This window comes from Anopheles marshallii, chromosome 2, assembly GCF_943734725.1.
Source record: "Anopheles marshallii chromosome 2, idAnoMarsDA_429_01, whole genome shotgun sequence".
Classification (NCBI taxonomy): domain Eukaryota; kingdom Metazoa; phylum Arthropoda; class Insecta; order Diptera; family Culicidae; genus Anopheles; species Anopheles marshallii.
Window position 1 is genome coordinate 55,807,544 of NC_071326.1, and position 26,147 is coordinate 55,833,690.

The window sequence follows — 26,147 nt, forward strand, 5'->3', positions numbered from 1 at the left end:
ATAAAACAACACGATTTACGTAATATAGCTGCACTAATGCATTTTCGCATTCGAATTTCATTGGCCTATTTTCGGAGCTATAAAACGAATACCTATTCGTGAAATTAAGAATTTTCTCAACTTTTTCGCGCTTTTGCAGCAAACGGTACAAACCTGCCTAAAGCTCTTTTTTCTAAATATGCGTTCGATTTCGATTAACACATTTAACAAATTGCTATACAATTTTTCTACTTATTTGCTAACATCCTACATCACGGATATTGCATTCATCCGTTAAGCGTCTCCCACGAGTTTACGAAAATTATGTTTTGTATGCTGCAATTTAAATGCGTTCCGTGTGTTTTTATGATTTTTTTACATTTTGGTTTAATTGATAAATCGCTTTGAAATTGCCCATCTTGATTCTATATCTGTACAAAATATGTGTAGGGTATGCAGACGTTATGTTTTGCATAGCAGCCCCTAACTCCGACTAGTTCAACAAACTTAAAATCAAATATTGCGTACTAACACCATAAGAGATTTTTTTTTCTCTCTTTGCTAAATATGCTCTTTTGATTGATGAATGTTAATCACTTCGTTTCTAGCGTAGTGGAATTAACAATACCTTTTTAATATTAAATCCCATTTGTCCATCCCTCCTTGTTGCCTGTCTATTCGCAACTGGAACTAAATTTAAAATGCAAAACTTTTCTGGCTGCAATAAAATCAACCTATTTTTTGAATAAAATAACAAGAACATGAAAAATTGCTGTTCGAGGGCTTGATTAGCATGGGGTATAGTGAATCGTTTGGTTGTTCGATGTTCGTGCAGATGACATAATACCTAATTTAATAAATATACAAAAATCGCTAGCTACCAACTAATTCTATTTGTCTATATTTTTTCCTTAAATTTGATACCGAATCTCGGTACAGTACTGGGTCTAGTCGCAGGTTCGATCTAAGCAAAGGCATGTAACTGAGAGGGAAATATGAACCATTACATTATTTCAATCTACATCGTACAATCAATAAGAGTGCTTACCCAAAAACTGCAGCAAAAGTATTCAGACAGCTTTGTCTTTGTATGAAATGATCAGGATCGTTCCATGGCGATCTGTAATTGAGATATACGTTTTCAGACCCTATGTCGCTCGAGTTGTCGATTTATATGATGGTAGTTACACATTATTATAATATGGCTATTACTTATACGACTTTCTCAAATGTCGAAGTCGAAATTTTGGCAAAATAATAAAAAATACTGAATACAAAACCCGGATTTTAAATATAAGTAATCATAAAAAAGTACATAATATTTAATGTTGGGTACAGATTACGAACTTGTTATTATATTTTATGAAACAGCAGAGATTAAATGAACAGAAATCATTTAGAAAAACTTCAACTTTACATCTACTGACAGTTCAATATCTGAACAAACATACGATAAATATTCATGATTTTAGTATATAATGTAACTTACGTTATATTGAGAGACTAACCGCGGAACTAAATTAACAATAAATCACATATAATGTAGTACTTACCTCCCGCTCTCTCGATCTTTGTAGCCTTTTCTTTGTGTTACTTTAATTGGAGGTTTGCGTGTAACATGCGAAACAAGAAGATTCATGAGAATGTCTTCACAGTTGGACGATTGTTGTACTGTTTTTAACAGAAGGTATGATAGCCAGTTCGTATATAGATAGTTGTAGTATCGATGGTAAAACGCGGCACCAGTTAGTACAATAGAGTAATAGTTTGTCCATTTGGATGTATAGCCCCATGCGTTCTTTTAAAAAAATGCAGAAAAATATATATTGACCAACATTAAAACCTCAACTTTAATTTCATCTTACCTTGGAATCATCCCAGAAATGCGCCCTTGCCGGATAGCCAACTATTCGATCTGGGAAATCGCGCCACACCTGATAAGCAAAGTCTAGCTCGTCAGTGTTCAATATAGCGTCCTCGTCCAGTGACAAAACGGCGTCAGTCTCGATCTGTTCGTGGGGATAGAATCTTTGGGATATGCTTGGCCGATCTTCGTTCGTGCTGCCCGATATGATGTGCAGTGGAATGTGGCCTGTCGATGGCCAACGTTTCTTCGGCGGTACGGATCTATCGGTTGCCCACAGAATTATAATCTGCGAATGAAAAATCATAGTTTCTATCATTACACCTTCTGATCTTGGCGGAAACCATTATGTAAACATACCTTATCTATGTATTGGCTTTTGGTAATACTTTTGACTAGCTTGTATAAAGCCGTGTTTGGTGTAAGCTGTGAACCGATCTGTACAAATATAACGGCGGTATAATTCAGTCCAGGCGTATGGCCAAGTTTATCCAGCAGGAACGGAAATCGACGATGAGTATCGGAAAAGGTTGGAATCGTCAACAGAGCACCCGGGGACATATTCCAAATCAGTCCGTTCCGATGGGGATAGTCTGGTAGTCTCTCACGGATAATCTAAATCGGTTAACATATTCAAGAACAATAGGTACTATCAGTTGTGGGTTTCATCACAGCGTATATATTAACGTACAGCTAATGGTAGCATGACTTTCTTTTTACAAATTTATTTCATCAACAAAGGTCTAATTTTTTTTATTCAACAAGTACTTCCAACAAAAGTCTAATATTGACTTATAAAATACATCAAAATCGTGGTATTCACTCGATTAGAGTAAATAAAGTGTCTAATGCACTTTATAGCTTACAATTATAGCTAATATTTTTAATTTCAATTTCAATAATTCTATTTGTTATTCTTTTTGTAGCTTTGACACGTTTCTATAGAATTAAAGATAATATAAATAATCATTTAAAAAAGTTGCATTAAAAAGTATTAGTACATTTAAAACATAATTTCCTATAGAAATATGCATTGTTTGAAAAGCTATAAAAATGTATACCATATACATAAAACAATATTTTAAAAATAATACCAATTAATCGGAATGAAGAGTGAAATATATTTACCTCAAATGTTGTAAAAATTATTTTCTCGATAGAACTAAAATAACGCTCCCAAAGCACTTGTGTTTGCTGACGTAAAGCTAATATACGGCTTGTAGAGACGGACCGTACGATATCCGGAACCTACGATTTTGAGAATGTAATGAAAGTTAACAAATGTATTAATTTTCAGTATTTTATAAAAGAAAAACAGCACTTATCGCTTACTTGCAGCAACAGTCTTTCATCTGCCCAAATAGCTGCCTGTTTCCAGTCAATTTTTGACTGAAAAGGTAATACCCATGAATTTGAAAGCAACACTGGTATGCAGCCCGCTTGTAGCACTTCAAGAAACCTAAAATTTGACAAAACTTGTAATATCACATTTATGAGCTGCTCGTGTACAGAGCACATGAGCTATTTCTTACCTAAATGATCCTAATCGACGCCCTCTAGGTACAAGACAAAATGTTGAATTTTGTAACAAAGTTTCGTAGTCATATCTGTAACAAGCCCGAATTTATGTCATTGATAAAAAGATAAATACAGGAAACAATTCTAATTCATAGTAACATTATTCATGATCTAACCGTCAAAATTACGTTCTCCATGGATATACGGATATTCGAAAATGATGCAGATTTGTCGAAATATTGCGTTTCTGAATGTGGAAACTTAACAATCTGCAGTATTTTTGGGGTTTCCATAACCCATAAAGGGCAAGGAGCGAAATATTGTACTTCTATCTACATGAAATTACTTATTACAGAAAGGCAGATACTTACCTATCATATTCCCGATTATCTTCATCACATCGAGCATCTTGTAGATCTCGCCAGCTTTTTCCATGTTTACATGTTGTAACCAATACAAAATCTCGGGCATTGTGCAAATGGAACAATGAATTTCGAGTCTCAGAACCAATACCATGGACATACCTTGAAAAAAAAGTAATAAAACAGAATTTTAATTGAACAAATAATATTGCAACCCGCGGGTCAATAAAAAAACAACCTATGTACAATATAAATTGGTTTTAACTAAACTAGTCCAGACATGTGGAATACTACTAGGGAAAATTCTTTAAAATCGAAACATATTTACTTTTGTCACATTTAAATCCTTATATGTAATTGTAATGGCACCATTGTAACAGGAAACCTAATTTTACTGTTCGAAATTAAACAAGCAATAATTTACCATGTATAATAAGAAAAAAACTCAAATCAACTAAACAGACCGTTATTTATATCAGCGGGCCATTCAACTGATCTTGGAAACATTATCAATTCTTCAAATAAAAAATCCTCTCAAATCACGTTATCGCATAATAATGCTTATATATGGTGTGCAGTGGATGTCGTTTGCAGAATGATCATTAAACCAAAACCGCGATTTTAATTTACATATGCTCTTCAACAGACAACGTAAGCCTTCACCTCATTGTTATTCAAGTCAAGTAAAAATGGGCAATTTTTTTAGTTGTTTCCAGATATGGTAATAATTTCAAGGTTTCATTACATAAATCACACCATTTTGTGTAAACATTTCACGTTGATTCTCAATCTTAAGCTAATGAACATAATACATACCTTTTTCCTTTAAAGGCTAACAGATACTTTTTGTTGGCCGGAAAGTTGTTGCTGACCACGAAACCAGTATTACCACCGCGTAATGGAAACTGTTTGTGAAACAACGGAATGCTAACATCGAAACCAGGCCGCAACGACTGGACGCTCATGCTCGCTTTGGCAAGGATCGCTTGACCCGGATCAAATCCGAGCCCATTCTCGTTGTAGTCGGGCCAAGTGCCAGAGTATAGATTAAATATGATATGATTTCGCCCATTGTTCCAGTGAGGCAATCGTTGCAGGCGAGATGGTACATTGCGCACAAAATCCTCACTCAACGAATCTCGATCGAGCGTATCGATACCGAGCACGAACAAACAAGCTTGCTCGGGGTCGGTCGTGTAGTAGCGGCTTTCTTGGATAGCCGAAATGATTTTTTGATAGTTCTGACTAATTGGCGGGGGAGCTCCAAGCGAATTCAATGGCTCCGGTGGGTACACGTAAACGTAAAAGTTCTTATCGCTACATTTGCTAAAATCGAAGCAGGATTCCATGCGACATGATTTGAACGTTGCACTTCCTTCCTCAGTCACTCTTCGAACTGCACCTCCTTGGAAAGACGGTTGCGGGGCTAGGTCGCGAGATCGCGATTCGTACGCCGGAGCAGCAAACCAATCATCGTCCGGTAGCGATTGCGTATGGTCGGTTGACTCCGTGCTATCGGTGTACTGGTAGTGTAGCTGGTGATAGCATGGTAGATTGTCCGGATTTTTACGAACCCGCATTCGGAACAGTGTTTGCAATCCTTTCAGACGATAACCTCCCAGGTAGCAGTACGCCAGGAAAGCGCAACAGATTATCACTAGAATGTAGCGCTTCTTTGCTTGCATTTTGCGCGTTCGCAGCCACTGATGACGCTCGATGTCAACAGTCGAAGGGTATTTCGGCTGGCCGAATGCCCAATGCAGCTAACGATTGTTGTCTTCGCTACTTCGACTATCGTCAACGGATATTCTATCATTCGTGCTGTAGTTTCTCGTACGCTGGTCGTATCCGATTGACATCATGTTTGGGATGGAGCAAGTTGTACTGATGAGGGTGGTAGACTGTTGCCGTGATTTTACTCAAAGCATTGATGGATAGGCGACCAACCTGTAAGCAAAACAAGAGAATCGAATCATTCGGTTTAAGAAAAGAATAGAAACAAAAAAAGTACTTAATCAACTATAACTATAACAAACAACTTTTTTACTTTAATTAATTTATACTTTAGTAGAGTATAAGTTTTGATATGATTGTGTTTTATGTTTTTTAATAATCATCGATATTAGGATAATCATCAATATCTATGTAACAGACGAGTGCATTTGAACTTGTTAAAAAATAGATGTTTCATGTACAAAAATTACCTTTTTAGTTTTGCATAATTAAATCGGCATTTCTTTTTTTTGTTCATACGAGCTTGATTCCCAAAGGTTTCATTATTTCAAAGATTCATATCTTTAAACACTGTATTGCAATCGGCGAGTATACACTTGTTCCTTGTTCTTCAAGGGAACTTTTTTTTAACTTATGTTGGATCATACACAAAGTTTTCCTAAATAAATACACATTCGACCGCAACATACGTTAACGGTTGTAAAATATGATATTCACATGATTTTTTTATGATCAGTTTCACTTTTATCTTCGTTGCGTTTGCACTTCACAAAACCAATACGCGCATATCATGCGAAATTGTTTAACCATAAATTGTTTGTTTTAATTAACACCTTTGATTGCAAAACTATTGTCACTTTTGAATTTTAAGTACACAAGAGTACACTTCACGAGGGAGTGCTCATCCCCTTATCAGCAAACCATGAATGATACAAGAGTAAATGTAAACTACACTAAACTAAACTACACATTTTAGTTTAGCAATTAAGCACAAAATATACTTTACACTTGTTTTCATTCAGTTCACTCCTTTGGATACTGAAATGACCTCTGGTAATAGTGTGAACAGCAAATATAATCATACTGTTAGCTAATTATCAACTATGGCAAAGTGCTAATGATTAACTAATAAACATTTGGCAAACAGTAACATGCAGCACGCTGACGAAATGCTTTAAGACATTTTCTGTTTTTCACATCATCATCAGTGCTCGTTTTATGAAAGAAATAGATGGAATGGATTTTGCAGATTGCATAAAACGCCGAATCTACTACGCTACACTAATATGCATACAAATCAAACGCATTTATGATACGTCCATTTAGCTAGCCGCCAACCGAAAATACACCACCTGCACGACAATTGCTGGAAGATCGATTTTTTCCACACCTACTTCCGCTTCAAGAACTGAATGCACTTTTGCGAATGTTTGGATGTTTCCACCAGTCGCATCTCCTCTTTTTTTCTTATATCGAGTTCCCTCGAGTTTGGAAGGCGTAGGTATCGATTTTCGCACTAACTATTGTCGACGGTGCGTGTTTTGTGGAGCGCCCCTGGAACGCTTCACACTAAACAAACACACTTTGTTTACATTCACGGACAGCACGATTTGAGGAATTCCATTTTCTGCTTGGCCGGCGTGCCGTATTCGTGGAATCGCAATGGACCAGATGCGTGGCACAGCATGTGAGCATTTATTGTACGGAACAAACGCATAAGCTGTTTGATTATCGTTTAGAACATCACGAATGCTTACGGAGTATGATTAGCCAACAATGCGAAGCTCGTGTTAAATAAGACAGAACTCGGGAAAACACTTTATCGTTCACTAATCGGAGTATCTAGCACGAGTAGTATCAATGTTAATTATTGTTACAACGCGATTCGGGGCGACATCGCAATAATTTCCAGGCAATGATGACGAACCCGTTGAAAAAAGCGAATCGCCTCGCGTAGAACGTTTTGACAGGAGATCTGGCAGAGAAAAAAAGTTGACGTAGCTGAAGCTATGGTCTAAACACGTAATTTTAAATCCATTTCTAATTTGTTTTGATTATTATCCAGTAATACAAATACAATTCGTTTGTGAAGCTGCATGATTCAAATTAAAGTTAATTTATAGCGCCTTTGAAAACAATTTACTCTCCTGAATAAGCTGTCATAAGCAGAAAACAACACAATATAAAACATCATATAGGGTTTGCTACTGTCAAATGGCATTCAGCAATGTGACGTTTTGAGACTTGATATGACCTGTTTCATTGATATTTGTGTACGGTTCTAATCGGAAGGCTGAAACAGAAAACGGTAAGAGCGCTCTAGTAAAGAAATGTGATTTCGAATAGCAAAAACTAGTGCGAATCAAAACTTGCTGTGAATTTAATGAACTTAAGTAAAACTGTTTTGAAAACATGTTTTTTTAAACGTTGATATGTATGGCCTTATGTGAGGTTAATTGTACGATGATTTGGCTTGGCAAATATGTTGCAGCTGAGCATTTTTGTATACAGCAGCTCCCCGCTTTACGTTAATGTTTGGGACCGAACGCATGCACGAATATCAGAGCTGTAAGTCTATAGACATGAAATGAAATTTATAATGCTTAGCGGTTCAAATGATCTGGTATGCGGCTACGACCATACGATAGTATTGTGTGTTTTGGGGAACCGATGATATCGGAAATGGACCCCAAGAATTTTGTACAAAATAAAAGCCATGTTTTATAAAAAAAATCTCGTCCCTCTTCCCGAAACATGGTGACTTGTATTTCGGAGCAAGTTATTCGATGTACTTGGCCATGCCTGTCCTGACTGGTTTGCCAGACTTTTTTTCCAGACCACATAACCGATTGGTCGGAACGGTTAAAGGTTCAGGGCTTTTGGTCGAGATTAGTTTTTAGAGTATATGAGGAAACTGTAAATCTAATGTAAAAATAAATTCTTTACTTCGGTTTCACAATCGTGGATTGATTAGTTTTCGCTATGTTTCGGAGTTTTATTACGCTTGCATAAAAAAACAAAAAGCATAAAAAGATGCTTGTTTATTGTGATTCTGGCTTCTGATGTCGGTGATTTAGACTAACCAAAATTTTGTCCAATCAATGTATCTTTCCTTCGGAATACGATAAATATGTGGTGCGGAGCTTTCGAGACTCAAGAGAATCCGTGAGGATTATACTTATGTGTAACAATGGGAAAATAATACGTTAAGAAGGATGCATCTAAAAAGCTAACCTCATTAACATAAAAAATAAAGTACTTGTAACTATTATGATCCTATGAGCTATCGGATCGGCATTCTCTACGCGATTGAGAGCCTGTACTGTCTGTGTGAGCAAATATATATCACATCATTCGTTTGATGCTTTAGTCACTAATTCTATCAGGTTAGTCCTTTATCGTGTCGAGAACCGTTGCTTTTAAATTTGTTCATAGAAGGCACATACATCTTTTGCTTTGCTTTATATCAATGATTTTACGTGAGCCGACGCTACACGGCTGACTCGTTTCCCTGGGCATAAATGACTGCGTCGTGGATTGTGGGGAATATGTTAAAGCCTCCTTCTCCTATTGATTCCGCATGCAATAACGCATCATACACACAGTCGGCTGGGGTAGCCAGCAATAGAGTGATGTTGAGTTTCTCTAAATTGGTTTTAACTTCTGTAAACATTTTACATGCGGCGGTATCAACGTGAGGAACACTACTCAGATCAATAATAACCGCTTTGGTACATTGTAGTCCCGTAGTTTCGCCATTATAACGAGGAACTAGCGATACGTTGGCGCGTTGAAGTACTTTGGTTTCTTTATATAGTGCTTTCTTGAAATTGCTCTTGTTGGCAAAATTAATTGAGCCGGTGTATTTAAATATTTTGATGTGAGGCAGTTCCTCGGCACGTTGGTGACTTCCGATGTCAACATAGATAGCAGTATCCGGCACAGTTCCGAGCAAGCTATAATAAGTTTTCCAGCCTTTCACGTAGAGCGAAATCAGCGATATCACCACTCCGATCAGCAACCCGATATCAATATCGATAATAACGACCGAAAGAAAGGTCACACACCAAACAAACAACTCAAGGCTACCTTCACGGTGAAATTTTTTGATGTGATATACCTGTATCAGCATGCCTTTCAGTGCAACGACAATAATACCTGCCAGGACGCATCTGGGCAAGCTTTCGAAGTACGGACCGATCCACAGTAGAACGACAAGCATGATCAACGAGGAAAAAACGGCAGCTATTTGCGTTTTGCCTCCCGTTTGATGCTGGATCAAAGAACGCGACAGAGAACATGCGGTAGGAATACAGGAAAACATAGAGCCTACAATGTTGGTGAACCCAAGAGCCACTAGCTCTTGATTTGGACGCACTTCGTAGTTGTCCTTCTGTGCAAAGATCATCCCCATCGACATTACGATCGAATATCCGACGATGGTTACTGCTATGCTATCAACGGCAACGGCCTTTATAAGCGCAAGTGGGGGAAATTGCGGTGCGGGAAGGCTGCAAATAATAAAACAAAAGTTAGGAAATGTGCAATGGAAGTGACAGTGATTGAAGCTGTATGCTCTGCATTTTAAATTACCCGGTTGGTATCAATCCAACTAAGCCAACGTCGAAGTTCGGCCCAAGCCCAATTAAATAGGAGGCCACGGTGCCTCCGACTACGGCCATCAGTTCGGCAGGTACTGGAAATCGGCACTTGGTAGAAAGCCAGGGCTTAAAATATTCGTTCATAAAAATCATGAACAGAATAACAACCAAGGAGGTATAGACGGCCGTCAGATTCGCGTTCGGAGCTTGATCGATGATGTCCCGTACCGAAAGAATCACTTTAAAGGTACCTTTATAACGTGGTATAGATACGCCTAGCAAATCTTTCAGCTGGCTAACCATCACGTGAACAGCAGCCGCGGTAGTGAAACCACTGACCAGTGGTTCACTCAAGAGCGACGATAGGATTCCCAATCGAGCGGCACTCATGATGAACTGGATGAGAAAAAGCGACGAAAAAGTTGCTATGATCATTCGCTAATGTGCGCTATTGCAATCATACTTACGTAGAAGACACCCGCTACAAAGGATGCTGCTGTAGCTACTTGTATCGGTGTATATATGGCATCTCCCGTTGGAGACAGCGCCGGTCCTATGCTGTCAGTACCGTTGGACTACATTTAATTATAAAAGAGATTATTTTTTTTACAAAAAAAGCAAATGGGTCAGTAAGTGCTGGTAATACCACTTACCGCCAGGGTAGGTATAACTGTTGAATAGGTTGCTACTATTTTGGCAGTCATCAAACTTGTTACTGCGAACGTTCCCATCGATATATGGCGCGATGTACCGAACACAGCATATACAAGACAGTGGAAAAAGGCCATATAGAGTCCAACATTGGCGGCAGTACCTGCCAATATTCCATACGCCATTCCTTGAGGTATTTGAAGTACAGCCACCGTCAATCCCGCCGTCATGTCGCTAAGTAGATCGTTTTTTATCGAATATGTTGGAAGCCATTGTAGAATCGGAATAAATCCTTTGATTGCTGAAAGACACCTGACCTTTCGCACGGAGGCTCCAAAAGAATCGAGAGCTGCATGAAGATATATTGTGGATCAGGGTAAGTATGCTGGTTAAAATTATAAATAATTTATTAGGAAATACAGCTTATTTTTATTGTGTAAGGGATGAGCCAATTCAGTCGTTTTTTACGCTCCAAGCAAAGAAGCATGCAGCTTGTAGATTTCATTGACATCGAATTTCTGCCCGCAATAGTTATGCACGTAAAGATCCTCTTCTTGGCGTAATGACCTACTAGGTCATGCCTACCATTTCTGGCTTACCAGACTTATTTTACTAACTTGCTCAACGTCGCATCACCCGAATTGGGGTGATCTTCTATTGAAATTGCACGATTTTTTTTAATACGCCATGTGTTAATATATGTTATCATTGCATTGTATGTTCTCAAAATAGCTTATTTTACCAACTCGTTGCACGTGTAACCTCTTTTTCCGATGAAACCGTGCTAATTGTGTTATTTTTTTTTTTTTTTTTTTTTTATTCAATAAAAACGGCCAGGCCGTATTGCTGCTAATTGTGTTATGTTATGTTCAGAATCATAATCAGTATATGTTAATGTACTGACTGCACTGCCAAAAAGTTGCTACAGAAGTTGCCTGTTGGTTTTACTATTAAGATGGTTTTTAAAGATGCTATTAAATCTAATAGTATTAAAGAACTACGTTTTTGTTCATCCTCACAGAAACAAACGTTTAATTATAAAATACTCATATTTTGTCTACACAAAGAGTGCAGTTTCTACAACTTCACGGAAATTGTACAATGAACTATTTTTGATCTGCAAACTTGCGCAATGTGGGATGAGTGTTATCGAAAGACTGTCAAAACTGGTATCTTATTCCGTAACGAATTCTGTAGCCCTCCAAGTGTTAATTATTATTCACCATGTTAATGGCCGACTTGAAAGAAAATGGCATTGCTCTCTATGTTAAGAAACCAAAATCATGCCATTTTACATTCGTCAATACTAGAGAGAATACAATTTTACTCTTTGAAACTTGTTTTGTTGTTTATAACTAAATGGAGAAGTAATTGAGCAATCTCCTTCACTTGTCGGAGTTTTAATTATTTCTTCTTTGGCGTCAACCGTCGTCTATGATCAAACACCACCATCATGCGTTTGTTTATGGCATGAATATAACACAAAGAAGAATCGCATGTGCTCTTATCTCACAATACACGGTTGGAATTAATAAAGTGTAGCACACTTACCAGTCGGCTTTAGTCTTTCGTACTGTGAAAGCTGATTAAAGTCTTCTCGTTGCAGACATTGTCGAGTAACGAGATACGACAGCTCACTATACTGCGGTTTTTCTTTGGATGTTCTTTGCAGCATCGAAGTGATGAACGTTCGGCGGATACATGGGAAGAACATAGCAAAAATAAACAATTAAATTACACTCTTCGCACTCTTGCACTAGACACATAAGGTTTCAGTACATCTCGGATCCGTTTAAATTCAAGCCGCTAAAGAGTAACAACATATGCATACGAACCTGCCATCTTCCAGTGGCGTCTTTTGATTGATCATATTGTTGCTAACTGGTTGCACTGTAAATGTATGAGGTGCGCGATTTTTTTGTTCACAGCACAAGTCAAACGCTACACGGTTATCCACCGGCGATGACGCGACCTCGATTGGCAACAATTTTCTTTTCACTAGCGTCACGCGTGGCAGTCGGAATCAACAATGAGAAATGGTTCACTTTTTCACACTTGCATAACGTCCCCAGAAAGGAATGGCTTATGAACTTCGTAGTTTGTCAAATCGATCCAATCATTAACTACGAGATTAGAAGTTGATGATAAAGGTTCGATCGCACTTGGTGCCAGCAATCCCGTGGTACTGTGTCTATCCGCAGATAGTTGAATTGTGTCATAGATTTCGTTCGGGAGATGGTTGAACTTTACCGATTAAAATGCGATGGTATTTATTTACGGCCGCGCTGACTGGCACGTTCTCCGTCGACGCAGTAACGATGATCCGGTAAAGTTCCGGCTGCCAACGACGATCAGCTGGCTGCTGCCACAATAACAGTCGGAAACGTTCTGAAAAACCGAAATGAAATCGCATTGTATACAATCATTGGTTGAGAGGAAGCTTTGGTGAGATGCAGAGAGGCAAGCTCTCTCAAAATATGAGATAAGACGTTTAAAGATAGTGCAGCAGTAGGCAGCAGCGTTGGCAAACCTAGTTTAACTCTTACTTCGAGTGGATGCTGGTTACTAACACTGTGGAACGCTGTGTTTGTGTTGTAATGTTCAACGCATCTGGTTTGACATCTCTGAGATAGGTGGCAAGGGAAGAGAAAAGATTTGCTCATGATTCGTGCGCTCATGACTAATCTCCGAAGGTGTCTTTCAGCACCCGGTTTGAGTTGGTAATCACACGACAACGAATCGCATGATCATCGAACATTGATTAGACGCTCCGTTACACTTCAAGGCTCAGTAGAAGCGACAAGCGCAGAAATCAAAAGGGTGACATTGCTTTGATATGGTATAGCCAGTAAAATCCACCCAATAATAACTTCCGCTGTTAACAGACTTGTTGCAATCAATGGTCATATAGTACAGATGCTTCGTGATGCACCTTGTAGGGTTATCGAAGCAATTGTTGAAAATCCTTCAAATCGCTGTAACTGACATAAACGTGAGATTTAAATATTATAACGGATTCTATTGATTGCCAATGTCGCACGCAACACATCTTGATCTTGTCTCGACTAATGGGAAACACCTGAAAGGGTAATTGAACTGACAGTTTAAACTGTTCGTACCCAAGGCATCATGCAAGTTTGATGATGACAGCAATCTAAGTGATTACAGTGCAGTTGTGAAACAATCAATTCATTCATGTTTCGATGAGAAAAACGAGTTGAAAAGGAGGAAAACTGTTTGCAATATATTATTTATTACGGAATAATATGATCAAATATGTGGTTTCTTATACAGTAACGAACGCCACAGTAATAATCTTAATCACAACAATTACAGATAGCTAATTATTGGAGCGTAGGTAAATCATTAAGTAATATGCTGCTCAATGAGAAGGGGAAAAATAGGGATGGAAAATGGTGTCAAAAATTGCCAACGATTATTTGTGCACCAATATCAATCAAGATGAATGATTTCCATGTTTTGATGACGAATGTCAAGTAAGATTGCTGTCTTCCTACCGGTGTTGTATAGTTTGAAAAAACTTCTCTACTAAACACCTGTCGCGACGAATGAAACTGCTCCTATAAAGAATGTATATAGCTCCGGAACACACATACGCCACGGTGACACACACACACACGAAATCTCTTATCCACGTTTGAGAGTAATATATTCAGAAGAGTTTTTGGCCGTATATGTAGAAGGACAATGAAGGAGCCTCTATATTTGCGGACTATATGAGCTGTACGATGAACTCACAATCATATAGCAATTTAGACTGGCCAGGCTTTGGTGGGTTGAACATGTCATGAGAATGACACCGAACAACCCAGCTCGTAAAGTATTCTAGGTCGTCCACATAGACTGAGACGCGTGGAGTCCTAAATTGTGATAGAGTCAAAGGTCGGGAGAGAAAGTGAAAGACCAGATGACCTGGTGGTGGTATGGGAAGAGGCACGGTTTTCACACGACAGGACTGGTCCCAAAACCCATCCAAACGAATCAACCGCACGACTGACTATCCTGCTACGTATAAATAAAGTCAAATAAAGCCGCAAATTCGCCGGCCTAGATCTCTTCAGGTTGTTTTGACGGTAAACAAGAAGAATCTCGAAGGAGTTTGCCAGATAACGGCGCAAGTGTGGAGGAATTATGTAGCTGTGAAGCGAGTTACAACTGCTAGTGTTGTGATCTAAAGGTCAATAATTGGAATTATGCATTTTTTAACTATACGTAAAACAAAATCTGTAATTAAAATTGTTTCATGTTGTAAAATGTTTTAAATGTAATTGACCAGAGCCAACAGAGAATTAACGCATTTTTGTGGATTTGAAGTTTATGTTTGATAAAAATTGCATTGTGATAAAAATGGAAACAAAAAAAAAGTTTCCTTAAAGTTTTATTTCCCGAACGTTCATAATTCGTGAAGCTTATGAAAGGTCGAGTCAGTTTAATTTGCATCTGCTTTCAAAATACGGAACAATCCTTCTAACATCATTTCCAAACAAATTGATTGACCTCTATCAAATTGGTGATCGGCAAAGATCAGTTAAAGGAAGGCCAAATATTATTCTATTGTAGCATATGTTTCTCAAATAGCTGCGACGAAAACTGTTAACGGACTGTTGATAATTGATTTTAATCAACATGCTTCAATTGAATAAATTTGTGAGAGAGGCATACAGATTATTTGTTGAGCCACAGTCGTATTGGAATTTCATCTTTTTGTCTTGTGGTGAGGCTGTATTGACAAGCTTTGTTTACAAGTGAGAAAGCAAAAAAAAATGTAAACTTTGATTACACCGCATTCAATACAGGCACTATCAAGAAACATTTAACACAAACGGCAAAATCCTCATAATTTATTATTTTATGAACAGAGAAGATTTATGCAATATCAAAAGAAGTATAGGTGTTTATGAATTTAAATGAACTTTGTCATTGTAGCTATGTAGACTGCTTGCTAACAAAGGGTGATTTGAATTTCCCACGGCAGCATCGTCAGTTTTGCCTTCGATGTTGGGAGGGTCATATATCAATTTTTGCTCTAGAAGGGTGGGTTATTAAGTCGTGAAATATCTAAACTTTGAACACTTTGACATAAAATAAACTTTTTCATTAAACAGCCAAAGAATTATAAAAATCTTGCATAATTGTTGTAGTAAAAAAAAGTTATGTGTGAATGGTTTAAATGTACATTTGTAAATTAGTATAAAGTTGGAAACTAGCATTTGTCAGCAAAGTTCATCATCTTTTAAATTGGTTTTCAAAATTTCTGTTGTGTTGATTAACATTATCAAATGTTCATTGTTGAAACTTCTTTCATTCTTTATCGGCACAGCTACCAGTTATTTACCCGTAGCTGGATAGTCAGTCCTGTTCAAAACCAATCCACCATCGGTTCGCAATGTTGAAAAAATGTTCTCTAGTTCATTCTTATTCTCATAAGGTTAATGTGTTAGATTGTTTATGTAGCTACTCAAATATATAATTGCGACTCCGTACATTGACAACCGTTTAAGATTAGCGATCCTCAATTTGAATGAAAGAGGTAACAGTGTGGAATAATACTTATTTTCGCTATCTTATCTCGAGCGGTATTAACATACATGATACGTAAGATAGTATTCGATGGACAACTTATTGCGGCAATCATCATTAACGTTCAGCTCAAATGAAGACAGGCGTCAAACGCAGCTGACAAATATGTCAGTTTTGTAATATGTTTTTGGCAACAAGTGATAGATAAGGGATACAAACAGCAATACTTACAGTTTGCAACAATGTGTGTAGTGTAGAACATTACATAATCACTCGAATTTCTTCAGTCAATTAACGAATGGTTTGTACTAAGTTTGGCCTGAGTGTTGATTAAGATGCGAATAACGTAGCAATTGTTGAAAGCAATAATGCACCAGTCATAGACCGCAGTAACGAATTTCCATTAATGTCCGCTCAGAATCGTAGCGTTTCGGGTTTCCGGTTAGTCGGTGTTGATATTTGGCATATTAGTTTTATGAGCCGCTCAAACAAATTTATCACAACACGTCACAACACACCACACTGGACAATCCAATTGAAATTGACGAACACACGAAACGAAACATCGGTGTTGATTTTTAACGCAAATGACGGACGAACTCAACGCGACGGGTCTACTTTTGTTTCAGCTGTTTGGCCATTACAGTGCGTTTGTTTACCGAGACCCGAATCACTTGAAGCAATGTATTAAACGGAGACCGATAATGGGGAAAGAGAGCGTACATGTGCTTCTCGCGTTGCTAACAGAGAAATGGACGTTTGACAATATGCGCCTGCGTAGAGGCCATAGGAACGAATCAAGAAGCCAGAGAAACAACCATATTAATTGCACCTCAATGGAGAGGACACATGTGCTAAGCCCTAAAGTATTGCGATAGAAATGAAGCTCCCTAAAAAACTTTTCAATTTCCGATATCAAATAGCTTCTGTTTCTGTTCCTGCTGGACTGTTTGCAACTGCATGTTAAGATTTTTTTATTACATTTATAACGGCTCATAGCCGTATTATCCCTTGTTAAGAATGTTTTTTAAAACTTCATGGGTAAAATTATGGCGCATGAAGTTCAGAATCGTTTTTATCAAATTATTTTGCCTTGATTAACTTTTTAAGGGCTGTTTAAAAACTGTTAACAAATTCAAAATCTTTCTTTCTTATAAGGACGCAAACCCAATCAATTTATAAATTATTGACGTACTGATCCTAGCCTCGATGTTTCGGTACCTCATACATACATCAGAGCACAACGGAACAAATGAATTACACGATCATCATTAACATCACACGAAATCAATCTCACGAAATAGGGAAATATTAAAAAGGAAGCATAGTTGTAGCACGTTCAATGCAGGAATTTGAACAGCATTAGAAGAAAATAAACTGAAACAAGGAAAATAATTGTGTGTGTGTAAACATTACTCACATCAAATCAGCTTTTGATCGTGCCAACATCCAAATCCTAGTGGCCGAACTTGAACGTGTCGGTGTATCTTCATATCTCGTGCTGTGCTTTGAATCGTAACTATGAAACCGTTTATACCGGGTGATGATTCACCATACCCACACGTTGTCTAATTCCACGGTTTAACGCTGCAGTGATGTTCGCGACTTAGAGGTTATATTAGATACTAAACTTAAATTTAATTTACACTGGAGACAAATCCTAAGTTAGGCATTGAGGATGCTAGGTTTTATCTGCAAGGTTTATAAAGTCGTATGTTTATCGAGGGGGTGGACTTCCTCTGCTGATTTGAAGCCCCTCTATGCTCGGAAACTATTGCCGGATGGCCGGTGGGGCATTACTTCATCAGCGAAGTTAGTAAAGTATTCAATGACCAACATGCTTGAAAGCTTTCTACGTGTGCTATGTTCGTACTGTATTAGAGCCTAATTCACCCCTAATTCGAAGAGTGGACTAACAAAATAGATGCAATTCAGTAAAACTTCACGTTTCGTCCCATTTTGTCTACAGAATCCGTTGTTTATTATAAGGATTTGAAGTTCTTGACCACTTACGTGAAATCGCTCAATGTGTTTATAGAGCAAAACTATTAAATGACGCTCCGGACCGTCAAACTAGACTGAACATATATGCCCCAGCCAGTACAAGTTTGTAGGCATATGTATAGTTTCAATGATCCTATCCTAGTCCTTATGAGAAACTGTAATGAACGCTACAACCTGTTTTTTTTTTTCAATTCCTCCGTGCCCCAATTGAGAAATTCATTTCTATTTTATACGCTACATCAAATGTAATATAATATAACAAAACATATTGTATTGTATTTCATATTGTGAATTTCAAATATTAAGAACTTTTATGGTAACGTGAAATGACCCTCACAAGGAAAAAAGTAAAGAAATATATAAATAAAAACATTGTCGTCAAAATGCTAACGAATTGTTAGCGCTCATGATTTTACTAAGAGGTTATTAGTAAAATTACTAAGGAGGTAATTAGTAAAAATTAAATTTATATTATTCACATAATATAGAATAAAGTTAGGTGGATTCAAATAATTAAGCAAACTGGTCGTGATTTCGATTACATTTTGTCGAAAAGTTTGTTGATCTGAAATATGTGTTGCTCTAGACATTACAATCTTTTTATTCTTATTTTTCTTCTTCCACTTTACCGGCCCAATAATCTCAACAGCATTGAAAATTAGAAAGCTGTCGGCAGAGAAGGGTTCTACCTAGTTACGCGAATTCGAGATACGCGAAGCCCAAAATTTTGGCAATTCGTGTAATTTTGTAAGTGGATTTGAAGTTTGTATTTGTCAATTTTAAAATTTTCCCAAAAATACGTTAAATTTGGATATTAAAAACATTAATTTTGGTAAAAATTTACTCTAATTGTCGTCATAAACGTAAAAATTCAATTATAAAATATGCTTCGTAAAGTGAAAAGTAGAAATCGATTACTGAATACTTACTATAAACGATATTATAAAGGGAATACGAGTTACGCGTAAACTCGAGTTACGCGAATTTCTCTGGCACGCATTATTCGCATAACTCGGGAAAAGACTGTATTGAATGTCGACTTTACTCTCACACATAGATGGCGCTGTTCTCAAATGAAATTGGACAGGGTTGGTAGCAAAACTTGAACGAAGAACCATTGAACCTCGTTAACGTATGTAAATATTCCTCAACCATGTGTCTTTGTAGTAATGTCAAATTTTGTTAGAGTAATAAAAGCTGGGATATGTTTTTTTTACATTTATTGCACGTTTCAAATAGTACAGACGATATTGCGATACATGTTAAAACTGACCCAATTAATAGTTTGTAGTTGTATTCACTTACCGTTCAAAATAAAATTTTGTTTGCACTAGGAACTGTTGACTATTCTAATTTAGTATATTTTGATATCAATCCATACTTCTTTAAATCGCAAAATTTTGACGCCTAATCTACTTACAGTGGCTGTTGTTGTCTTTGACGACGAGTGTTAGTATTAGGTGAGAAATGACTTGCCGATAATTGATAACGCCAGTTGCTTACTTCTAAATCTTCATCTAAATCGGTCAAAATAGCAATAGGCCGCTCCATTCTCATTGTATGCGGAGATCGGTGCGTTCCTAAAACGTTCCGGTTGCTGGCACTTACTCCGCTACTATCCCCTGTGCCCGAGCTAAGGCTTTCGCTTAGTTTGCGAAAATTATCGCCATAAAGCGGGTTTGTCCGTATCACACGCTCCGCTGTCTTGATTCGGTGATGGCTGATTGCAGTGACGTTAATTTCGTCTTCATCTCCCATGCTACTTACGTCCGGTTTTTTACGTCGATTCTTCCGATCGAAAAGGTTCGATCGAAAGAAGAGTTTGTGTCATAATATGCTCGATAGGTTGGTGTTGGTGTTTTTCTTCAATATGTAAACGCACATACATAGAACAGCCAAAAGCATACATACCAAGGTTAGCATGGAGAAGAAGGCATGCTTGTATTTAGATGCAGCTGCAGTTTCGCGGAACAGATCCTGCTCTTCCTCAAGCGTGAGGTCAATTCGTCGGTTACGTAGCTTTTCTTGGTTCGTTTCGTTCATTAACTGACTGAGCTTGGGAAGAAACTGGCCCCAGAAACTGTCCATTTTACGAAGATAGTAGAAATATTCGGAATCTCTTGCACTGGCGAGGAAGACTGCGGTTTTGGAAGTTCTCGCATTTTCTTGATCGGCCTGAATGTTAGGGTTAAGGTTGTACGGGTTCTTTGACGTATTTACATGAGAAGATGTTTCTTGTATATCTGCAGTGCCAAAAATATTGTCTTCAATCTCTTGTAGATTTTCTTCAAACGTGTTTTCCAATGATGTGTGATCGTTTCGATGAAATGCCTCCGGTTTAGCGGAAATCAATTTAATGTGTTTGAGTTCATTGGTGTACGGTTTCCATGAGTCGAATTGGCGTCCGGGAGTTGGATTGCTGCAAATAGAATGGTAGAAATTATTACCAGTGTCGCTAACAGTTACCGCAAAGACCTTACCCGCCTTTAACGAACTCTGTAAATAACGATCGTATTTTTTTGCACAGCTTGTCTTCCACGAGTGATAATCGTCGACGACCAATTTCTCTATAGAGACTAGGTCCCATCAGAAATGGTAAATCCGACGAGTGAGATGCTCCTCCAAAGTAGTTAATCTTACCTCTCATGTCCATTGAATTAGGATGATGGAAAAGATATACGTACGATTTACTGATATTATACCGTTTTTCGGTATTATCTTCTACACTTACGAATTCATTTTCTACATATTTCGTATCTTTTGTGCTAGCGGTTTGATTTTGGAAGCTTAAAGCTTTGAGCGTTCTATAGAAGGGTATTTCGTAACGTGTTTCAGATATGATTTTAATAATGGCGTGTATATGATGCGCAGTTGTTTGAGGAATTTGATCAAAGTAACGCCAGTTGATGGTTTCGCGTATCTGAAAATAATATAATTTTACATATATCACCGATCTTGAAGTTGATACCAATGAGAAACATACCTGATCTTGTCCAATTCCTTGAAAGTCATAACGTTCGATAATGTTGGGTAGAAGCGTGTCGTTAATATAATTCTGAAGTGAATCTATGCTTTGACGAGCCAGTTCAATCCACTTGCCGTGTAAAAATCCACCTTCATTGCTGGTTATACCAAAAAGAATAGGCATGTCCTGCATAACGAGCGCTTTGGCTTGAAACAATTTTCGAGGATCATCGATAATGTAGCGTTTTTCATGAGACAGATATTTATCTATGATTGGTCCGAGATTGATCGTATAATTTCCATTGCGGTAGATGTATTCATAGGCTCGGAGGAGATCGTGTATACTTTTCTGTTGGAGGCATTTTAATACGTTTCTTCCTACGTCATAATTGCATGCTAAGATCCTAACAATTTCTTGCGACAGTTTGATATCAGCATTCACCTCGGAATAAGGAGAAAAGATCGTGCCGGACATAATAATTGCCCGTGCAAAAAGCCCTCTTGCGCGTGGGCTTACCATGTGTATCATCACATTTGGTCCACCGGTTGTACCATGTCCAAGCAACGTCAATCGATTCGTATCACCGCCAAACTTTTGTATATTATCCTTTATCCAGACGAGGGCCAGTCGCTGATCTAGAAGGCCAAGATTTCCAGGTGCATATTGCTGACCCAGAGACAACCACCCAAACACATTGCTTCGGTATTGTACCGTCACCACGATAATACCATCTGCTGCAAGGTCGAGACCGCTTGCACGGTTCGCGTTCCAATCAAAGCCCATTTCCTCGCCCGTGATCATTACAAGCACAGGAAACCCTCCGTAGCGTATTGCTGTCTCCGGGATCCATATGTTCAAGTAAAGGCAATCCTCACTAGTTTCACGTGATCGAAACTGATTTTCGTTACCTAAATCTTCGTAGCTACTATTTTCGATTTGTGGACAAATTGGTTTGAAATCACGAGCATAAAGTGTTCTATTCCAACCGGGACTCGGCACTGGTGGGGTAAATCGTAACTCGTTGACGGGAGGCTTTGCGTATGGAATTCCAAGGTAGGTGTAGATAGGTATTCGTGACGTTTCAGGAAATACTTTTAGCTGTGTATTATATAAACACGGAAAGTTAAAAAGTATAATAAAACGTATATTTCATCAATATCCTCACCCCTATAAGAGTTCCTTGACTTAGTACAATTGTTGCATCCTGAGTTTGGCTTAGAGTAAGTTTGCATGATAGCATAATGGTCCAAATTAATAGCGCCTTAAGATGAAACACCTTAGTTCTAGTTGCCATCGTATGGTGTATGTTAGTGGATTGCTACTCAGTGAAACCTATGGAATGAAAATCAAGGAGGATTAAAAAAAGGAAACGCATATAATAATAATAATAATAATTGTATTATTTTTTAAGCTGAGTGCGAGAACACGGATTATGGTTTTATTTTGTATGATAAAAAAGCAGCAAAAAAAAGTTCGTTTCTCCGAGACATTTCTGCGCTGATTTGTTTGTTAACATGTCACTTGTGAGTGTTTATATTTTTATGTATGCAGTTAATATTAATTTTATTTTAGCTTGAAATGACTTGTTTTTGTGGATAAAACTTGTATATATGAACAAATGACAACAGAACACCAGCCTAAATAGAGCCACTTCATACACGCGATGTAAATGGGAAGTCGTCATCGATCATTTAATCGAAAAAATCTCGGAGACAGCCTCCGAGACAATTGTCACCGTCTAATTGCACGGTAACTTGGTTAGTTATTTGTATGGCGAGCTGTAAGCGGATAAGCCTGGAAACGTCAAAACGCATACAAAAAAACTGGCTTAGAGTATGATTCCGGCCAATGGTGGTATCCCAAAATGACAGGACAGGGAGATTTAGTAATTTTAGTAGGATTTTCGTTACGATTTACTTCTAAAAAAAAATGGATTAGAGATACATGCATGCGTGCTTAACGTTTTTTTTATTACTAAGCGACAAGATCCACATATCGTAGCGTACGATGGCAACTTCAAGCTTAGTCATTTACTGCGTCCTTTACCATCTTTATATTTGTGTGTTGGTGGATTGTGTTGGTTGATTGGATTAGGTCGGTTTATATGAATATGAATACATGTTAAGACATTGGCCATATAATTTTCAATAAACCTGTTAAACGCTTTTTTAAACGAGACTACCGTTTTTAGGCGCCATCATTTTTAGTTTCTCTTGTTCCTAGGGTTATGGTTTTTAATTATCTACATTGATCCGCTGTCTCATCTTGGTCACAGGCAGTAAAAACAATCGGAGAGGTTATGAATTTGGGGCGCCCTGTATTGTAGCAAAGCAAGTTGAACTTACTATTGTTGGAACCATGTTTGGTATCAAGTTGAAGATTTTTCCATTCTACTATGAATGTGCATTCTACTATCATATCATTAGGAGTGCCTTTTATGATTTTAGTAGAGTCCTAAGTGGTCTGTGGGGTTGAGTGGGGTTAGAGCTGGGACTTATCATCATCATTCATCTAGGACGCTAAATTTGTTGATTCCAATGACTAATACGGAAGATCTCTTCGAAGTTACACGGATTTACGCATTATTTGTTGTAAACACGTGCTAATATCACCAGCCAGGTCACTCATTACACTACACAAGTTGATTCCGGATTGAATCATTAGCATGAGAATAACAGTCAGATGCCTCGTTTTAGCAGCGAAAAAAGGGAAAAAAGTGTTGCTCTGTTTTCGGTTCTGGTTCAATCATTTCCTTCTGGAGTGACAATGAATGTTGCTGCAGCGACGGTTCATTCGGTTGAGCGGTTCTGACTTTTCCGAGCTATTGTTGTTGCGAAGGGGAGATGACGACCGATGGTGAATTTGTGTGGTGTTATTTGCTTTTTAATAATAACATTTACTTCATCCACAGAACTATGTTAAAGTACTTACATTTATAGCAACGCGGCATGTTACATTAATCGCTAGAGTACTTGTTTTAAAAATTACACTAATATTTTAACACATGGTAACTTTGTCGTAGAAAATTGACCTTGATATACAACACTGGTTGATAAAATGATTCTCTAAACACAATAATTTAAAGGTTTCCTGTTGCTAGCACATAATGGTTGCTAATAGTTCCGCTCTAGTGACGAACAGTTTTATTCTGCACAATAAATTTGAAGCGCTTCTGTTGACACTGCCAGGTATCATGTGATTTTGCACAAAACGAATTTCACTGTAAAACTGTTTACCCTCACAAAACAAGACGATACGAGAGTGTACTGTTTTCAACTGAAACTGGACAGAAACGTTACAATCGTTACAAAACTTAAGTTTATTAATACTCCGTCCATTCTAGTTGAATCATAGCAGTGATTTCAACAGACAGCGAACTTTACCATCGGACATGTAGATTCAAACTGACCCTATGGAGGTTGAATTTTAGGGTAACATGGCGTTTTTACTCATGCGATGAAACTCTGCATGATAAAATAAATGGCGTTCACTTTCATGCAGAGCAGCGCGTACCCATCGCAGGTTTATCTCATGCATGTGAAAGAGAGCTCCAATGGGGGATGTATTAAGAACAAAAGCATACTGCGCTGAATGCAATGCTACTCAGGTATATTTATTGGGTTGGCGCAAAGTTCGTGACGTGCGCTGAACACTGAAATCTATTTTCGTTGCTTTGCTACGTTCCGGAATACATGGTAGTTTGTTATGAGCGTACTTCCGGTTACAATACCAACTGTATTGCTCATGATATGGATTGATTCAGCATGGCATGTGTGAGTGGGTTAGTGTGGTTCTCTAACATTTCGCATAATCGTGTGTGTCAATTCTCATTTTAACCACTAATTAGGTTTAGCTCGACTCTCAACTGTCAGCAATAAATAGATGAGAATTATTTATGGGTAATGTTGGTTCAAAACCTAGTGTTTAAATGTGTATTTTACAAAATTTAATGAAATGTGTAAAACTCAACGTTTAAAAGCTATTTTGAATTGGTTTACTATCTAAGAGAATATTTTATTATGATATTTTGGAAAAGATGATTTTCGATTGCAAAACATTAAACAACTAAAAACTTACAATTGACACTATAAGGAAAAAATAACAACCTAACCGAACCATCCGGATTGATGGTAAAAATAAACATCTGAATGGAACGTAAGTGATAGGACTGGGTGAAAAATGTTTAATTTAATGCTACTTTTCAACTCTCTGTAACTAATCTGCTGTAATGTAACTGTAATGTGTATTATTTTGTGAAAGTGGATTTTCTGACTATATTAGAGTATATTGACGGTCCATGCGTATTGTCGTTAAGTTTTCTCAGAGTAATTCCTTATGCTGTCGTGGAATGACTTTTGGCAAGGAATGGTTCAAGTTGAGAGTCATCCGGCAATGCAGTGGTCACCAGTTGCTAAATTTCGTACTGGAAGATACTGCATACCGCAATCGCAATTCAATTCCGCATTCGATGCTTCTGAAAGCATTGTCGCCAGTGTCTTGCTGTCGGCGTTTTCATCGAGTTCAGGGCAGGAAACATATGCATGGTGCAGAAACCTTATTAAGTATTCACGCTTTGTAGATTTTCGCTTGACCGGGCAAACGTTTGATACGATATTTATGAGCTGTTTTGCTGTGTTCTTAAAATTGGTGAATAAAACATTAGCACTCTCCTTTCCGTTTTCTTAAAAGGTCCCAACCCGCCAAGCACTTGGAAGATTCAGCGGACACTTGAAACCCAGATTCTTTACCATCATCGATAAGTGCAAAAGCAGTTTGTTGGTTGTCTAGCGTATATAGTGACTGTCTTTATGTTAGTGAGTACTGTCCAGAAGTTCTAGAAGAGCTAATCAAATGAGTTATGTTTGTGGTCTTATTGAAGTAGTTGTTCTTTTTAACGTAATATTGAATAATTTTATCACGACACATAA

At 37.8% G+C, this 26,147-nt stretch overlaps 3 protein-coding genes across 3 annotated transcripts; all 3 read right to left on the reverse strand.

The window, feature by feature from the left end:
- Nucleotides 1–852: 852 nt before the first annotated feature.
- LOC128719291 (exostosin-1) lies at nucleotides 853–5,408 on the reverse strand. Its single transcript, XM_053812916.1, has 10 exons — nucleotides 4,540–5,408; nucleotides 3,733–3,885; nucleotides 3,376–3,450; nucleotides 3,176–3,302; nucleotides 2,972–3,091; nucleotides 2,204–2,458; nucleotides 1,845–2,132; nucleotides 1,533–1,777; nucleotides 1,028–1,099; nucleotides 853–961 (listed from the first exon to the last, which is right to left on the reverse strand). The coding sequence occupies exons 1-10, from the start codon at nucleotides 5,406–5,408 to the stop codon at nucleotides 853–855; spliced, it is 2,313 nt and encodes a 770-aa protein (XP_053668891.1).
- Nucleotides 5,409–8,947: 3,539 nt separating this feature from the next.
- On the reverse strand, nucleotides 8,948–12,579 carry LOC128706920 (sulfate transporter). The gene is made up of 6 exons (XM_053801863.1): nucleotides 12,545–12,579; nucleotides 12,261–12,373; nucleotides 10,712–11,058; nucleotides 10,526–10,633; nucleotides 10,051–10,454; nucleotides 8,948–9,968 (listed from the first exon to the last, which is right to left on the reverse strand). Exons 1-6 carry the CDS (start codon nucleotides 12,577–12,579, stop codon nucleotides 8,948–8,950), a joined length of 2,028 nt encoding a protein of 675 aa, XP_053657838.1.
- A 7,502-nt stretch (nucleotides 12,580–20,081) lies between these two features.
- LOC128709689 (acetylcholinesterase) lies at nucleotides 20,082–22,513 on the reverse strand. The gene is made up of 4 exons (XM_053804698.1): nucleotides 22,385–22,513; nucleotides 21,238–22,317; nucleotides 20,735–21,174; nucleotides 20,082–20,673 (listed from the first exon to the last, which is right to left on the reverse strand). Exons 1-4 carry the CDS (start codon nucleotides 22,511–22,513, stop codon nucleotides 20,082–20,084), a joined length of 2,241 nt encoding a protein of 746 aa, XP_053660673.1.
- Nucleotides 22,514–26,147: the final 3,634 nt, after the last annotated feature.

What these genes read in the sequence shown, in the direction of transcription:
- LOC128709689 (XM_053804698.1), bottom strand. Translation starts at nt 22,513, where the DNA reads ATGGCAACTAGAACTAAGGTGTTTCATCTTAAGGCGCTATTAATTTGG. An exon ending in AAGGAATTGGACAAGATCAG is followed by an intron (nt 21,175 to 21,237) that starts GTATGTTTCTCA and finishes TATTATTTTCAG; the next exon opens with ATACGCGAAACCATCAACTG. An exon ending in ACAGAGTTCGTTAAAGGCGG is followed by an intron (nt 20,674 to 20,734) that starts GTAAGGTCTTTG and finishes TTCTATTTGCAG; the next exon opens with CAATCCAACTCCCGGACGCC.
- LOC128719291 (XM_053812916.1), bottom strand. Translation starts at nt 5,408, where the DNA reads ATGCAAGCAAAGAAGCGCTACATTCTAGTGATAATCTGTTGCGCTTTC. An exon ending in TTAGCCTTTAAAGGAAAAAG is followed by an intron (nt 3,886 to 4,539) that starts GTATGTATTATG and finishes TTTTTTTTCAAG; the next exon opens with GTATGTCCATGGTATTGGTT. An exon ending in ACTTTTGCTGCAGTTTTTGG is followed by an intron (nt 962 to 1,027) that starts GTAAGCACTCTT and finishes TTTCCCTCTCAG; the next exon opens with TTACATGCCTTTGCTTAGAT.
- LOC128706920 (XM_053801863.1), bottom strand. Translation starts at nt 12,579, where the DNA reads ATGATCAATCAAAAGACGCCACTGGAAGATGGCAG. An exon ending in CAGTTATACCTACCCTGGCG is followed by an intron (nt 10,634 to 10,711) that starts GTAAGTGGTATT and finishes AATTAAATGTAG; the next exon opens with TCCAACGGTACTGACAGCAT. An exon ending in GTTGGATTGATACCAACCGG is followed by an intron (nt 9,969 to 10,050) that starts GTAATTTAAAAT and finishes TATTATTTGCAG; the next exon opens with CCTTCCCGCACCGCAATTTC.